Raw genomic sequence first — 17489 nt, forward strand, 5'->3', positions numbered from 1 at the left:
ATACATACTGGGATATATACATAAATACACGCACATATATACAATGTATACATATAAACACACATGTATATAAAATAAAAATGTATGCAGAATATATACTATATATATACACACACACACACATTCTGTGTGGTCTTTCTTGATCTCCCTTCGGATATTAAGACTCAATCCTTCTTGAAATAACATGTCTACTTTCCATTTGCCCATCTATCTACATGTTGTATCACCAATAACAATCAGTGAGTTGAGGGCAGCAAGTGTTTTCAGAATATCTTTGTGTCCCAGAGCCTAGTACAGTACAGGCCTGGTACATAGTATTTGCTTAATAAATGCATGTTGAATCAAATGGAATAAATATAGGTTTAAATTCGTTCTTTTCATATAAATAGAATTGTCACAATGTTTATCATGTCGGAAGATATAACAGATTTTGTCTGTTGATGTGTTTTTAATTGGAGATAACTTACTTAGCACTTAAATGCTTGTTGACTGACTGATCTCACCATCTTGGAATGTTTTTATTTTTGTATTTTACCCAATCATGTTTTTATTTTCTCTTCCCAGAAAGCATGGGGAGCCAAAACATTCCCCAGCCTTGCCAGCAGAACAATGGATGCACCTGGCCGTTGTGGCATGTGGGGACCGTCTGGAAGAGACGCTCATTATGCTCAAATCGGCCATCCTCTTCAGCTATCGCAAGATTCGATTTCACATCTTTGCTGAAGATTCACTGAAGCCTGAGTTTGATAAGAAGGTGAATTGATAGGAAACCGTAGTAACTGTAAATAAGGCCCAGGCTAAAGAAAACTTGAACTTGAGCCAAATGGAAGTGTCTGTTCCTGATAGGGGAGGAGAGCTTAGATTTTCTGTCTTAGTTCCATGCACCAATCATGGAGACCATCACTTGATTCTGAGATCAAATCTATTTATAAATACTTTATTTTCTCCCTTTTCACTTCCCCTTAATTTGATAAGTCCTGAGGTTTTTCCCTTGGGGGAGAACAAAGAACCTTTCTTGTTTCATACCTATCTTCTCCATCCTCCTGTCTTATATCCTGCCTCTGGGCTAGTTAGAGTAATGAGAAATATCTAAGAGGAGTAAGTTGAGTAGAAGGTTAATGATAAGAAAGCTAGGAAATATTACATTTTCTGAGCCAAAAAAAAAAAAAAAAAAATGGGTTTAATGTCTTCATCAGGAGTAGCCTGAGGAATATTTGGAATAAATCGAGATCATGAATTGGTTTGAAAATGCCAGAGGAAGAGCTGGAATCAGCCGGTGAGGGGAGGCGAAAGAAAAGGGGTGACCTCTAATCTGTCAGCCACCACTTAAATATCTTCTAGTTAATTTAAGTACTAGCATTATTGTCATTTTTTAAAAGTTTTGTTGGTCCTTTCTGCTTTTACAATAGATATTTCCCCATGATTTTCCCCTATCCCCTAATTGAACCTTTCTTTATAACAGAGAAAAGCTTTTAAGTAGGGCCCCATATATTGTCAGCTACAAATATTTATTGTGTGTTTTGTACTAAGAACTGTACTAATTTGCTGAGATTATACAAAGAAAGGCAAAATCTGTCCCTGTCCTCCTGGACCCTACATTGTGATGAAGGAGATAACTGCATAACAACAAGATATGTACAGTGTTAATCTTAGTTACATTGGAATTAGTCTTAAGGGAAAGGCTCTAACTTTAATGGAGAAAGTAGAATTTAAATGGAGTCTTGTATGACCTCCCGGGGCAAGTCACTTAATCCTGTTTGCCTCAATTGCCTCATCTGTAAAATGAACTGGAAAAAGAACTGGCAAACCATTCCATTCTCTCTGCCAAGAAAACCTCCAGATGGGGTCATGAACAGTCAAACATGACTGAACAACAACCAAGATTATATCCTTTTTTGGTTTTGCTTCATTCATCAATTTGTACAAATGTTTCCATAGTTCTGTTTGTCTTTGAAAGTCCCTCACCAAAAAAAATAATAAATAAATAGGTAGGTAGATAGATAGATAAAGAGAAATTACCTCACAACCTGACTCCTCCAGACTTTTCACCCCCCCCATTCTCCATATTCTTTGATCCATTGACATATAACACACTCTCTCGTTGATCTGGGCAAGAGATTACCAGGGGTAATTTTTAAATAGGGGGCCAGTTCACTGTCTCTCAGACTGTTGGAGGGCCAGACTGTAGTAAAAACAAAAACTTTGTTTTGTGGGCCTTTAAATAAAAAAACTTCATAGCCCTGGGTAAGGGGGATAAATGTCCTCAGCTGCTACATCTGGCCCACGGGCGTAGTTTGAGGACCCCTGGATCTTACTGGATGTCTTCCCCCATTCTTGGAGCTCTGCCTCCTGCTTCCCTGATGTCTCATCTTCCGAATTTCTCCTTGTGAATTCCTCCTTAATGCTAATGCTTTCCCTCTCAAGTTATCTCTAATTTATTAGTCAGTTAACAAGTATTGATTGCTTGTGCAATGTGCCAAGCACTGTGCTAGATCTTGGGGGATACAAAAAAATGCCAAAAGACAGTCCCTACTTTCAAACACGAGAATAAATTGAGAGGTAATTGAAAGAGGAAAGACCCTAGCATTAAAGAGCATCAGGTGAACCTTATTTATAGAAGATAATATGTTAGCAAGGACTTGAAGAAGGTCTTGGGAGCCCAAGAGGCAGAAATGAATGAGAGGATTCCAGGATGTGTCTTGTTTGTGGCTGGTTCCATGTTGTCTCTACCATTATTAGATCATGAGCTCCTTGAGAGCAGGGGCTGTTTTTGTCTTTCTTTGTATCCACAGCATTTAGAGCAGCACTAGCACATCGTAGCCATATAATAAATGCTTGTCAACTTGACATCTTCATGGTCATCATTTTTTAGAGCATAATAATATGTCCTTGCTTTATATCTCTATTCAGCTCTTCTCCAATCCATTGGCACCCACTTGGTTTGCAGATGTTTGGTACCTCAAAAGTCATCATCTGTGCTTAACTATGTTGAGTTTAAGGGGAAGTATTGGGGCAGGGGGAAAATAAAAGACCAAAACACATGTTATATGTTATCAAAGATAACCTATCTGACGGCTAGAGGATTTGGCCGGAATGGGAGAAAGTTTCAAAGGCCAGCACTCCTGCCACCATTTACCTTTGGCTTCATGTTTTCAATTTCTCTTGTTCAGATTTTCTGACAACTTTCCACTCTGTCAGAACTTCTGTGTTCTAGGTTTCATTCCATTATTATCTTGCTAACTAAAGTGACAAAGTAGTTTATAAAAAAGACTACTGCCCATTAAAGGTTTTTATTATAAAATATGATGTGTTATAGCACAGGATAATTAACGAATTAGTGAAATCACATTTAATAAGTATTTACTATGTGCCAAACATGTACAGAGCACTAAGGATATAATAGAACAAAAAGGGAACTTTCCTGAAGGAACTCTTACTTCAACTGGGGGAGACCACACATATCAAAGAGTTCAACTGCAGGGTGGGTGAAAAGGTTCAGAGATCCTAAGAACAAAGTGGCAATGTGGGTGGCAAAGCTTGAGGGTATTTAGGGTGATACAGGGAGCTAGAGAATAATAACGATAAGGATAATAACAATAATCATAACTCACATTTATATAACACTTTTAAAGTTGGCTGATTTCTAAGTGTATTTTTTTTTTTGATGATCTCACCTAGTAGGATTGTGATTAGTAGGATTAATTAATAATCACCCCTACCCCTCCAGCAGATATATACCAGTACCTTGCTGGTTATGATGGTGATGCAACGGGATGGACAGTTTGGTGATGACACGGAGCAGAACTCCAACCAGATGTTAATGGACACCCACCTTCTGGATTGCCTGTTAAATTCCCTCCTGCCTTTAATAGCATCACCTACAAGTCCTTTCACTCTTTCTCGAGTTTTGATCTCCCCTCTTTTGCTTCCCTATTTTTCAGTTGCGACAGTGGCCTTCCTCATACACAAAGAAGTTTGAACACAGCATCTACCCGATCACGTTTTCTGTTGGAAATGCTCAGGAATGGAAGAAGCTCTTCAAGCCTTGTGCTGCCCAGAGACTCTTTCTTCCGGTAGGGACACCTGGTTTTCATCAAAGGCAGTTTGGCAATGGAGTAGGACTAAGTTGGTCTAAGTGTGTTGGGAAATCACTGTCTTAGACAAAAATCTTATTTCTTTCAGGTTGTCCACAACCTGTCCACAATTAGGCCATTATCTGCTTGTATTCTGAAATATTCTTCACGATACAAGTGTTAATCACTTTTGTTTTTAAAATTTTTTGATTAAATAGAGCTAAGTGAGACTGTCAGTCTTATAGCAGCATTATTCCATATCTGCTCTGTCGGGCATTAGGGATCCAGAGAAATCAGTGAAAGAGCTCTTGATCTCAGAGAGCTCGAGTTCTTTTTTTTTTTTTTTTTTTTTCCTGAGGCAATTAGGATTAAGTGACTTGCCCAGGGTCACACAACTAGGAAGTGTCAAAGTGTCTGAGACCAGATTTGAACTCAGGTCCTCCTGAATCCAGGGCTAGTGCTCTATCCACTGCTTCACCTAGCTGCCCCTCTTTTTTTTTTTTTTTAAATAACTTTTTATTTACAAGTTATATGTATGTGGGACATTGATGCATTGTTGGGGAGTTGAAACAATCAACCATTCTGGAATGTTTGGAACTATGTCAAAAGTTATCAAACTTGCATACCCTTTGATCCAGCAGTGTTACTACTGGGATTATATCCCAAAAGTTATAAAGAAGGAAAGGGACCGTTGACGAATTTTGGGCAGCCCTTTTGTAGTGGCTAAAACTGAATGGTGTCCACAGTTGGAGAATGGCTGAATAAATTGTGGTATTGAATATTTGGAATATTACTGTTCTGAAGAAATGACCAACAGGATGATTTCAGAAAGGCCGGAGATTACATGAATGATGCGGTAAATAAGGACCCAGGAGATCATTATACCAACAGTACTATATGATGACCACTGATGGACCTGGCCATCCCAGAAGAGATCCCAAATCATTTCAATGGAGCAATAATGAACTAACCAGCACCCAGAGAAAGAACTCTGGGAACAAAACCATTATATTAATTCCCAATCCCTATATTTATCCCACCGATTTTGATTTCCTTCACAAGCAAATTTAAATATTTCAAGTCGATTTTTTTGTACACAAAATAAAGTTTGTCATGTTTTATTTGTTCTAATTTATATTTTAAATATTTAACATCTTTGGCATCCCCCCATCTGGGGAGGGGGGGGAAGAAGGTGAAAAAATTGGAACAAGAGGTTTGGCAATTGTTAATGCTGTAAAGTTACCCATACATATAACCTGTAAATAAAAAGCTATTAAATAAGTTAAAAAAAAAAAAAAAACCAAGTTATATGTATAGGTAATTTTATAGCATTGACAATTGCCAAAGCTTTTATTCCAATTTTTCCCTTCCTTCCTCCCACCCCTTCCCCTAGATGGCAGGATGACCAGTAGATGTTAAATATATTAAATATAAATTAGATACACAATAAGTATACATGATCAAACTGTTATTTTGCTGTACAAAAAGAATCGGACTCTGAAATATTGTACAATTAGTCTGTGAAGGAAATTCAAAATGCAGGCAGGCAAAAATATAGGGATTGGGAATTGTATATAATGGTTCTTAGTCATCTCCCAGAGTTCTTTCACTGGGCGTAGCTGGTTCAGTTCATTACTGCTCTATTGGAAATGATTTGGTTGATCTCATTGCTGAGGATGGCCAGGTTCATCAGAATTGATCATCATAGAGTATTGTTGTTGAAGTATATAATGATCTCCTGGCCCTGCTCATTTCACTCAGCATCAGTTCGTGTAAGTCAGAGAGCTCGAGTTCTAGTAGGGAAGATGACATGGATATGCAGCAATTAATCAGTCAGAAAACATGGCTAATAGTGGTCGGTACTCCAAATGCTAGGGAGATACTGCACACACATAGCAAAAACCTGATAAGCTCTTGAAGAACTTATATTCTAATGGAACATGAGTAGCTGATCTCATGTAGAAGCCAGTGTTTGGATGACTACTGGAGAAAGTATCAAAGAAAGTGACTGTTTCTGGCCATGATTAGGTCGTGAGCTCCTTTAATGCAATTTTACACACATGAAATACCTTCTATTTGACAGGTGCTCCCCATTCTACCCTGCTCCGTCAATGCTTGTTATTTATTTTATATAGCCAATATCAGACTTAAAGATAGTGGTGTGTAGTTGGCCTTTGAGCCAAAAAAACCTAAAATTCAAATCCTGACCTATGTGATCCTGGGCAAGTCACCTAGATGCTTTCTAAACAGCTCTCTCAGATTAAACAGCAGAGAAAATGCTCACCTGCATTGACAAAGGTCATTTCCTGATTTGGGAGTACATGAAATCTTTATGTCTAACCTCCCAATGTCTCCAAGTGACCCTAAGATCCTAAGTTAACACATGGATGAAGCCATAGAAATGGAGACACTTTCTATCTCTCTCTTTCTCTCTCTCTCTCTCTCTCTCTCTCTCTCTCTCTCTCTCTCTCTCTCTTTCTTCTTTCTCCTCTCTGTCTTTCTCCTCTCTCTCTCTTTCTCTTCTCTCTCTCTCTCTCTCTTTCTCTTCTCTCTTCTCTCTCTCTCTCTTTCTCCTCTCTGTCTTTCTTCTCTCTCTCTCTTTCTCTTCTCTCTCTTTCTCTCTCTCTCTTTCTCTTCTCTCTCTCTTTCTCTCTCTCTCTCTTTCTCTTCTCTCTCTCTGTCTCTGTCTCTTTCTCTTTCTCCTCTCTCTTTCTTTCTCCTCTCTCTCTCTCTCTCTCTCTCTCTCTCTTTCTCCTCTCTCTCTCTCTGTCTCTGTCGCTCTCTCTCTTTCTTCCCTCTCTCTGTCTCTCTCTCTCTTTCTCCTCTCTCTCTGTCTCTCTCTCTCTTCTCTCTCTCTCTTTCTCCTCTCTCTCTCTTCTCTCTCTCTCTCTGTCTTTATCCTCTCTCTCTCTCCTCTCTCTATATATATATTTATATTTATTTATTTATAAACAAATATATGTATATATATATACCCCAAAGAATGATTTTTTTGTATATGTGGTATGTATGGACACACATACATAAAATCTACCAAGTATCAAATATATAAAAAACTACATTATAAGAAACATCTCTTCTTTGGTATGTATGTATCTGAATGTGTATACACACACCACCAAACCTATATATACATACATGCATACACATAATATACATATACACACAGTGAGTATATGTATGTATGTACACACAGAGAGAGAATAATGTAGTATTTTGTGTTCTCAAATCAATGGAAACTGCACATGATCATACCCTGACCTAGAATCGTGATTTCCTTTTCACCACTGAAAGAACAAAATCTCTTGCTGTTGGTTTCCATTCATTCTCTGCTGACTGAATGTTCCTTTTTGAATGACAAATGGATGCTGCCATTACTTATCTTCTGTTGATAATAAAGAACAGTCCTTATTTCAAACAATAAAGGTCGATTACAGTTGGCAGTGCATTTACCTTTTTTCAGCAGTGTAGCCTGGCATCAACTTACAAACTTGGCATTTCAGAGGCATAATAGAGATGTATTGAGCCTTGAGGTAATTTTAAATCAAGTCAAGGTGGAATTTTCCCTTGTAATCCATCTCTTTAAAAAAACCAAGTCCGATATACTGCTGAGGTATAGCTCCGACAATAGGCTCAGACAAAGAATCTTAAAATATAAGCATCCGGGTGGAGTTGGTTGGGAAGGAGCCACAGGGAGCTATTCTTAGCCACTAGGTAGAGAATCCACTTTAGGCTGCTGCCTAAACAGAACTGGAGTAGAGCTTTGGTGTTCAGCATTCAGAATCACAGAATTTGGGAGTTGGAAGAAACCTCATTGGCCTTTCAGTCTAATCCATACGTGAAAGGTATTGTCAGTGTAGCATCCCTGACAAGAGGTCATCCAGTCTTTGCTTGAAAAACTCAAAGGGAAGGAAACCACCACCTCTTCATGGACCCCATTCAGTTTTTGGAAAGCACTCCTCCTCTCCCTCTTCCTCTTCCTCTCTCTCTCCCTTTCCTTCTCTTCCTCTTCCTCTCCTTTTCTCTCCCTCTCCCCTTCTCTTTCTTTTCCTCTCCCTCTCCTTCTTTTCTCCCTCTCCCTCTCCTTTTCTCTCCCTCCTCCCTCTCCCCCTCTCCTTTTCTCCCTCTCCTTTTCCTTCTCTCCCTCTCCTCTTCTCCTTTTCTTTCTCTTCCTCTCCCTTTTTTTCTCTCCCTCTCCCTCTCCCTCCCCTTCTCCCCTTCTTTCTCCCTCCCCCCACCCTCTCTCTGCCTAAATCTAGCTCTTTGGAACTTGCCAGCTGTTGTTCCTAGCTCTGGGGCCAAAAAGGAGTCTAAACCCTCCTTCCAAGGATGGCTCTTCAAATACTTAAAGATAGCTATTATATATAATATATAGCTATTATAGCCAAAGTCCTCTTCACTAGGCTAAGCCTGCATAGTTATTTCAAATAGTTCTCATATGACTTAGACTCGTGGCCCTTCACTTTCCTAGTGACTCTTCTCTGGTCAGACAGGCAATTGAGCAGACAGAGGGTAAGCATTTGTTAAGCCCTTACTGCATGCCAGATATTGGGCTTCTTGCAGTTTGATGATGATTTTTTTTTAAACGAAAGGCATCCTCTTTGAATACTCTGTGGATGGATTCTTATTACTGGAATAAAGTGACAACAAAAAAAATTCACATTATGAAGTTATTTTCATTCTCAAGTATAATTATCTTTCATTCCAGTTCCAGCAATTTGGTTTTTGTGACAACCAGGTATGGTTTCCTTTCAGATTTACAGGCTCCTCACCAGTCTCTGAATCCAAGAAAACCATAAGGCCTCATAAAAACCAAGACTAGACTAGGTCAAAGTAAAATAAGTATTACAAAATTTTTCCTCAGCTGAACCATGGTTTGGGAATTGGGAACTAGTCAGACAAACTAATGTTATACGTTTCTCCTCCTTTAGTTGACTCATATGGACTGATCCCAAGATATCCAGACTGTGGTGAAGGTTGGATACCCATATGGACTTGAGTAAATGTACCCAGCTGGTCTAAGGCGTTGGCAATAGAGTACTGGAACAGAATCATCATTTGCACCTGATCTTGGCAAAGAGAGAGTGGGAAGGAGTCTGGGTCCAGAATTAGACATTCCTGAAAACCCATCAGTTAGAATTACAATCTTAACTCCAAATCTGGTTCCTGAAATAGTCATCAGGCTGCAAACCAAGTAGAACAAGCATGATTTTAACACTCCATAAACATTAGGTGAACTTAGTGCCAACATAAGTCATACAGTTAATGAGAAAAACAGTCAGACTTGATATTACTTACTGGCAGCTGCTTTCTTCCATCAGGTTTTTTTTAGGGGAGGTGGTAAGAGGTTTTAACTTCTAGAAAAACTGATTTGTGTGCAACAAACCTATCCTTGTTTGAAAAACACTCATCTATCTCAGTGACATAACATATCCCTGGAGAATTTGCTCATCTGACATTTAGCAAGGAGACTTGTGTTCAGTTCATACCAACCAAACCACAAGTGACAGATTTTCATTGACAAGAAGCTAATTGGAAATTAAATATTTAGAATCAGATTTTGTATCCAAAAGAGATCTTTTAAAAGAAGAAAAAGTACCTATATGTGCAAAAAATATTTGTATCAGGTCTTTGTGATGGCAAAGAACTGGCAATTAAAGTGCTGCCCATCAGTTGGGGAATGATTGGACAAATGATGGCATATGAATGTGATAGAATACTAATGTGCTCTACAAATGATGAGATGACTTTAGAAAAACTTGGGAAGACTTAAATGAACTGATGCAGGATGAAGTGAACAGAACCAGGAAAAAAATTTAGATGATAATAACGTTTTATAAACAGATAACTTGAAAACACTTTAAGAACTCTGATTTGATGAATGACTAAATATAGTTCCAGAAAACCCCTGTAATGAAGCATATTAGCTACCTCCTGTCAGATGATAGACTCAGAGCAAAGAACCAGACATATGTTTTTTGGATGTAGTCATTGTGTGAATTTGTTTTGCTTGATCATACACATTTGTTCTAAAAAGTTTGTTTTTCTTTTCCTCTTTAAAAAATCCATTGTAGGAGAGGGAGGCAAGAGGAAAATGTATTCTTGTGAATTAAAAAGTTTAAGTTAAAAAAGCTTTGCCTGAATTGACTTGCAGAGGCAGGAGTGTGTGTGTGTGTGTGCGTGCGCGCGCGTGGGCATGTAGGATGTCTTTAATGCGATACTTTCTTTTAAAATATTAAAAAAGAAAATGAAAATCAGGACTAGAAACAAAGGTAGTTCCTTCAGGGTTGTCTGGCAGCTAATCATGATCCACTGATTCTGCCATATTCCTCTTCATGACAGGTTATGTGTACATAGGATTCCATCTATGGATTCTGTTTTGGATAAATTCACATAAAAAAAGAAGGGATCTCTAAAGTCGGTATAAAAAAAATGGATATATTTTCTGTCTGGCAACACTTGTTTTAAGGTGAGGGGTGAAAAGAGAGGGAGGCAAACCCAAGGAAGAATTAAAGCAAGTAGAAGATTATGTGCTCGTTATTATCTGAACACACAAAAACCGGATGCCTTAAAATGTAAGAGTCTCTGGATGGGACAGCTGGCATCATGATTTAAATGGTGAAATCAAACACTAAACCCAAGCTGACATGGCAGAAACATAGGAAAACTGTCTTGTATAAGTCAGTATGCATTGATCACTCTGTTTCAGCCTGGATGCTTATAAGACCACAGCCAACATGATTGCCATGTCTGCCCAAGCGAGCCAGGGAAATGTAGAAAGAATTACAAGTGAAATCTAGACACCTTCTTCTTTGGAGATTCCTTGAGAAGACCTGTGTAGAGTCAATTAAAATTGTAACAGAAAGTAGAGATTCTGTATTTAAGTCACTGTGGAAAAATTGCTGTAAACCCACACCAGCAGTGGTAGTCAGAGTAAAGCTATGTGTGTGTGTACATGTATACATGTATGTGGATATGTATATATTGTGCACATTTCTCCCTCCCTCCTTCACTTACTTCTTCCCTCCTTTTTTCTCTCTTTCCCTTTTTTTTCTCTCTCTCCTTTTTTCTTTCTCTTTTTTCTCATTCATGGACCATCAATTTAACCAGGCTAAGCTCTCTTTGGATCATATAATGATCCAAATACTCCACAAATTTGCTCCAGTGGATATTAAGGGATAGAAACCAACATTTCTCTGGTTTCATGGAAAGTAGAAAGTTCATGTCTTGACTTTCCCACTCATGAGCTATGACCATTAACAAATCATTTAACCTTTGTATCGTCATCTGTAAAATGGTAGAGTTGAACTAAATGTACTAGAGAGGCCCCTATACCTCTAAGTTTATTATCCTAAAAATATTCATTTGCCTCCAAAAAGGTCTATAGTAAATCCCTGCTCAAATTATGAATGTGGAGTTCCACAAGGGGGCACAGTTGAAGCAAAAATAAAATTAAATACATATATCTCCAGACTTTTACTGTCAGCAGTGTTGCAGTTTGGAATTGTGGAATTAATATCACAAAATCAGCTTACAACTTTAAAAAGCACTAATGTGGGTTTTTGTTAAAGAAACAATTTCCTAAAGAAACAATATTTTCTTAATATTTCTATTTTTTAAAAAAAGCATGTCATGAAGACAACAATTACCATGTATTCAGGGTAGTCTCTTCCTATTTCTTTAAAATACTTCCTATAATTTCAAAGGGTTTCCCCCATGTGTCTTTGAATGTGCTGTCTTTTGTTGTCATTTGAGAATTATGATCCCGTAAATGTAAGGAATTCCCAGTGTGGAAACTCTATCTCCTCATGCAGAGTCATCAACTTTTAATTTAGAAAGCCATCAGGTCACTGGGAGATAAAGAAATTGTCCATGAACCCCATGCCAGTATGTCAAAGGCAGAACTTGAATCCAGGTCTTCTTGCTTCTAAGATCAGCGCATGCTATCCTATCCTGCCTCTTGTATGTTAAATAATTGTGGAAATGCTTATAGGAAAGAGAACTATTGCCATGGTCTCTTTCATCCAATGTGTTAGCTGACTCTCCTAATCTTGTGTTATTCAATTAATTTCAACAGATTACTTCTTGGGCTTCTGTGTGCCAAGAATTGTGCTAGGCTCTGAGTCCACATAAACCACAGAAACAGTCCTACTCTAGGGAAGCTTACCAGCTAGCTTGCATTTATTTATCTGAATATATGTTATATCTCTTCCTCTCCTCCCCAGCAGAATTTAAATTTCTTGAGGGCAAGGCCCATAATGTCCTGTACATAGTAAGTAATTAATACAGGTTTGTTGAATTTAATTGAAGATAATTTGAGGATTAAGAATGAACTAACAACTAACTGGAAGGATTGAGAAAGGATTCCTAACTTCTTAAGGTCAAGGTCCTTTAAAAAAAGTTTTGTTTTTTACCTCTAGCTCTTAGTACACTGCCTGGCAAATAATAGGTACTTAATCAATATTGATTGATTGATTGAAAGAAGAGGTAACTAACTTCTCAAGTGAGAAACAAACAAAAAAAAACAATTCCAAGAGGCAGAGTTGGTATAAGTGATAGCTTTTAGGAAATTCAAATGCTAAGTTAAGGGTAAGTCAGTTGACCTTCCCTTTGGAAAGGAATACAGAGTATATGAAGCATATGAAAGAAATGTGGGACCAAGTCAAGAAAGGTAGGTAGAAGGGAGCTACGTTGTGGAGAGTCTTAACTGCCAGGCTTAGGAATTTATATTTGATCCTAGAGAATAGGGAGCCAGTGATGGCTTTGGAACGGGGGAAGATCGGATCAGATCTATGCCATAGGAAGGTGATGTATAGCTTTATTAATGATGGAGTCTCAAATGGGGAGACTGGAATTACTAAGATCAATAAGGAGGCTAGTTCAGTCATCTTTGTGAGATTAGTTGGGAGGCCATCACTATCCCTTAGTTCTTTAACACCTTAAAGTGGAGTCTTTCTGCGATTGATGACTTGAGTTCTGAAGGTAGTCAGGTACTCTCTTAAGATCGTTTCTGGGATTTGTAAGTACCATATTGAATCATTTTTATTCCATCTCTCTTTGGCAGAGAAAAGCAAAATAGAAATGGGAATCAAGTGCCTCTGCTTTTTTCTTCCCATCCCATAGTTAATTCCCTTTTGAAACTCAGCACATTTTTAAAGCCTTTTTAGCAAAATCTTAGCATTTATCACTAGCTTCAATTACTTCTGGGCTTTAGCAATGCTAGAATTATTCCTGCAGGATGATACTACTCGGTTGCTCTCATCTGCTCTTCTCTGTCCTGGCTACTATCTTCTACATGTTATTTTCTTTTTTTAAAAAAGAATATACCCCCCAAGTATGTTACCCCAAACAATGAACCCACATGTTGATGACCACAGAAAGGAAGGAGATGTGGTTAACTTTGATAATTTGGTCTTCACATTGGCCATTGAATTTGACATGAGTTTTTTTTGTGTTGCATTCTTTTACACTGTGATTCTCGTTGTATATAGATTTCCAGCTGGCAGCGACTTTAGAGGTCATTGAATGTAGTCTTGTTAACTTATAAATGAGGAAACCAGTGTCCATAGAGGTTAAGGGATTTTCTCAGTGCCACACAGCAAGTTAGGTGTCTTGGATAAAATTTGAACCTAAATTTTCCTGAATTTAAGTTCGACGCTCTTCTGGACTGCATCTCACTTCCCTCCAAAGGGATCATGATGTATCGAGAGCTCCACAAAGTCTAGAAGAAAGAGGAATTCCATGAAGATAGAGTGAAATTTCCTGATGTTCACATTTGTGGCTGACATTATGCTAATTGTTCTGAGCCTTTATTGTTCTTTGGACTATATTTGTTCTCATTCAGTCATTTTTCTTTTTTTGTTATTATTATAGCTTTTTATTTACAAGATATATGCATGGATAATTTTTCAGCATTGACAATTGCAAAACCTTTTGTTCTAATTTTCCCCCTTCTTCTCCCCACCCCTCCCCCAGATGGCAGGTTGACCAATACATGTTAAATATGTTAAAGTATAAGTTAAATACAACATATGTATACAAAAACATACAGTTATTTTGCTGTAGAAAAAGAATTGGACTTTGAAATAGTATACAATTAGCCTATGAAGGAAACCAAAAATGCAGGCGGACAAAAATAGAGGGATTGGGAATTCTATGTAGTGGTTCATAGTCATCACCCAGAGTTCTTTTGCTGGGTGTAGCTGGTTCAATTCATTCCTGCTCTATTGGAACTGATTTGATTCATCACATTCTTGAAGAGGGCCACGTCCATCAGAATTCATTCAGTCATTTTTCAATGGTGTCAAACTTCTCATGACCCTATTTGGGTTTTCTTGGAAAGGATATTGGAGCAGTTTCTCTATTTCCTTCTCCAAATTATTTTCAAGATAAAGATACTGAAGCAAACGGGATTAAGTGACTTTCCCAGGGTCACAAAACTAAATGTTTGAGGCTAGATTTGAACTCATGAAAATGAATCTTCCTAACTTTAGGCCTGACACTTTCTATCTATAGATAGATAAATAAAGATAAATAAAGACCCAGCAGTCTTTATTTACATTACGTTCATGTACAACAGTTGGTTCAGCCATAACCCTGGGACATTTTGTTTCTAGATTTTTTTTCTTTAATACAAATAAAAGCTGCTTTTCATATTCTTTTGCATATAGGTCTTTCATGAGGGTCTTTTCTTGATGTCATTAACTTTCTTGGCTTATAAACTCAGCAAGATCTCTGAAAAAATAGCATGGAATAATTGGTAGAGTCACATTAGCAAGTATCAGATAAGCACTTATGTGCTGGATACTGTCCTGGGGACAACAAAGAAGGGAAAAAATAGCCTCTGCCTTCAAGAAACTCACCATCTAAAGATAGAATACTAAACAGGCTAAGAAAAATGAGTCCTGATATAATTTAAATACTTTTCTATTGGAGATTAGTTTATATCAGTTCCCTATGGATTTTGCAAATACTTGTCATCTTAAAATTGAAATTGTTAAATTACTTCCTTACACATTCATAATGAAACGTCTGGGTGACTCCCCACTTTTTTCCTTTTTGGAACTGATGCTGTCTGCAGCCTCAGAATTTTCTTGAGAGCTCTTGGGCCAATTTCCCTTTGTTGAATTTTAGCCATGTCCTCTAAATTATTTTTCCTTGGAAAAGCTTGAAATCTGTTCTTCTCCACTGTGGTTTCTAATAAACTAATCTTAGATTTCCTCTTTTCTATCATAAATTCTCATGTGGAATTCCCCAGCTGCTCCTCCCTTCTTCCCAAAATCCTTACCATTTCTGCCCCAATAATTAATTCTTAGAATATCAGTCACACCAGTCAACTTTTCTATCATCTGAAGAATGAAATCATCTTTAGGCAAATAAGAATCTATCAGCCTTTTCACTATTGGCCAAGAAAAGAGAGTTCCAATGATTGTTTGGATAATTAAAGCTCTCCATTCTTGTTATATCATGCTTCCCTGTCAGTTTATATATCAAACTTTTCATCTCCTTCTTGTCTATGCCCAGGTGGTCTGTCATATACTCTCATGACACTCTTGTTTCTATTTTTTCTGCCATCGATTCTCATCCAAATATTCTCCACTGTCCACTGGGTATCTCATTTCTTTCCTTAGATTTACTCCCTTGAGGATTTATTGTTCATATGCATTGCCATTCTGATCCATAAACTGTTATCTCTGCTTCTTCTGAATAAGGTATGACCATCCAAGGCCATTTTCCATAACTGAATCCCAACCCAACAAGTTTCAATGTCTGAATGATGCACATATTTTTGAATGTGATCAATGTGGAAATTTGTTTGCCTTAGCTCATATTACAAGTGTCCTCATTTTTTTCCTTTTTTTAAGTTGATGAGAGAAGCAGGAGATAAAGAAAATAAATGCTTGATAACTGAAAAAATAAAATGAAAACAAAACAAAACAAATCTCAATACCTGTGAAAACAAATTTTCCCCTTGCCTTTACTAGTTTATTTCTGTTGATTATCTTTTTTGGATTTTGTATCTAGTGAATTACCACGTCTCCTTTATATTGCTATTTTTCATTTGCTTTTCTTGCTTTTCTCTTTGTCTGTCTTTCTTCTTCTCCCTCTCCATTCTTCTCCTTTCTCTCTTTCTCACTGTCTCTCTTTCTGCATATATACATATCCATGAATTTTTTTTTCTCTCCTTCCTCTTTCATTTTAAAGCATTCTTTATCTGATTTGCAGTAATTAATTTTTGGACATGGTCAATTTTGTTTTTCTTTCTTTTTTCCTTTCAGTTAGGGAAGGGGAAAGTTAGATTTCAACTAAGCAAAATAAAATAAACATTTGTAATAATAATTCTGGGGAATATATTTCCTCATTCAATATTCTTCATTTGTGGCCAGAAGCTCCACTTAGTGAGTGAAAGAGTGGGCTTGGGGGTCAGGAAATCAGATTTCAAGTCCTCACTCAGATCTTTACCTTTGCTGAGTAACTTTATTTCTCTGTGACTTGGTTTTGTTTTGAAATCTGTAAAATGGGGGCATTGGACTCAATGGCTCCCAAAGTCCTTTCCAGCCCTAACTCTCTGGTCCTATACTACCTCATCTGGGAATTACCAGCCACCATCTCCCATTTCTTCTTCCTCTGATTCTTTCTATATATCCACTCTCTTGATGGCAACTGTGTTATTATTCATTGGCTCCCCAAAACCTGAAGAGCTCTAATAGTTTTTATCAGCTGAGCTTCACCATTAGCATTTAGCTTAAAGTTTTTTGGCAGCTTCTTTTCTTCTTCCCCTGCCACATTTTTTTCAACTTACAATTCCTGTCCTAGGTTTTTGTTCTTTTTGTCAGCTTCCTTGGTTTTTTTACCCAAAGTGTATTGGAATGTTTGTTCTATTCATTTAAGTAATGTTCTTTATTCCCCCTGATAAATAAATTAAAAAGTGGAAAGAACTCTATTTTCCTCTTCTTCTTCCTCCTCCTCTTTACCTCCTTCTGAGAGAGGGAAACTTGAACTTCTTACATGCATTATTGTTACTTGACACTTGAAAAAATATAGTTGTAGCCACATTTGCTACAAATCAATGCAAAATTCTCCTCGTTGAAATACCCACCAATTTAGGGGTGGTTGAACATATGGTGGTATATGACTGTAATGCGAACTAGTGAATATCTGAGGGAGGATTTGAAATCTGGTCTTCCTGACTTCAAGTCCACTCTTGTGGGTTTATATAAACTTAAGCAGAATGAAGAAAGCAAAATCAGTAGAATCACTTATTTGATAACAACAACATTATAAAACAATCAACAGCTAGCATTATATATAATGTTTTAAAGAACTTTGAAAATTTAAAAATTCTGATCAATGTAATGACCATGGTACAGAGAAATAATGACGAATGTTTCTGTTAGGCAGGCAAAGATAAACCCA

The 17489-nt window shown here is 37.4% G+C and overlaps 1 protein-coding gene across 1 annotated transcript in view; it reads left to right on the forward strand.

The window, feature by feature from the left end:
* Positions 1–17489, forward strand: part of GXYLT2 (glucoside xylosyltransferase 2) — a 74205-nt gene that overhangs the window by 25556 nt on the left and 31160 nt on the right. The window contains exons 2-3 of the mRNA XM_031954020.1: positions 565–754; positions 3942–4073. Coding sequence (XP_031809880.1) covers positions 565–754; positions 3942–4073 — 322 coding nt within the window. The remainder of the gene's footprint in view (positions 1–564; positions 755–3941; positions 4074–17489) is intronic.

The sequence above is a fragment of the Sarcophilus harrisii genome, chromosome 1 (genome assembly GCF_902635505.1).
Source record: "Sarcophilus harrisii chromosome 1, mSarHar1.11, whole genome shotgun sequence".
Lineage (NCBI taxonomy): Eukaryota > Metazoa > Chordata > Mammalia > Dasyuromorphia > Dasyuridae > Sarcophilus > Sarcophilus harrisii.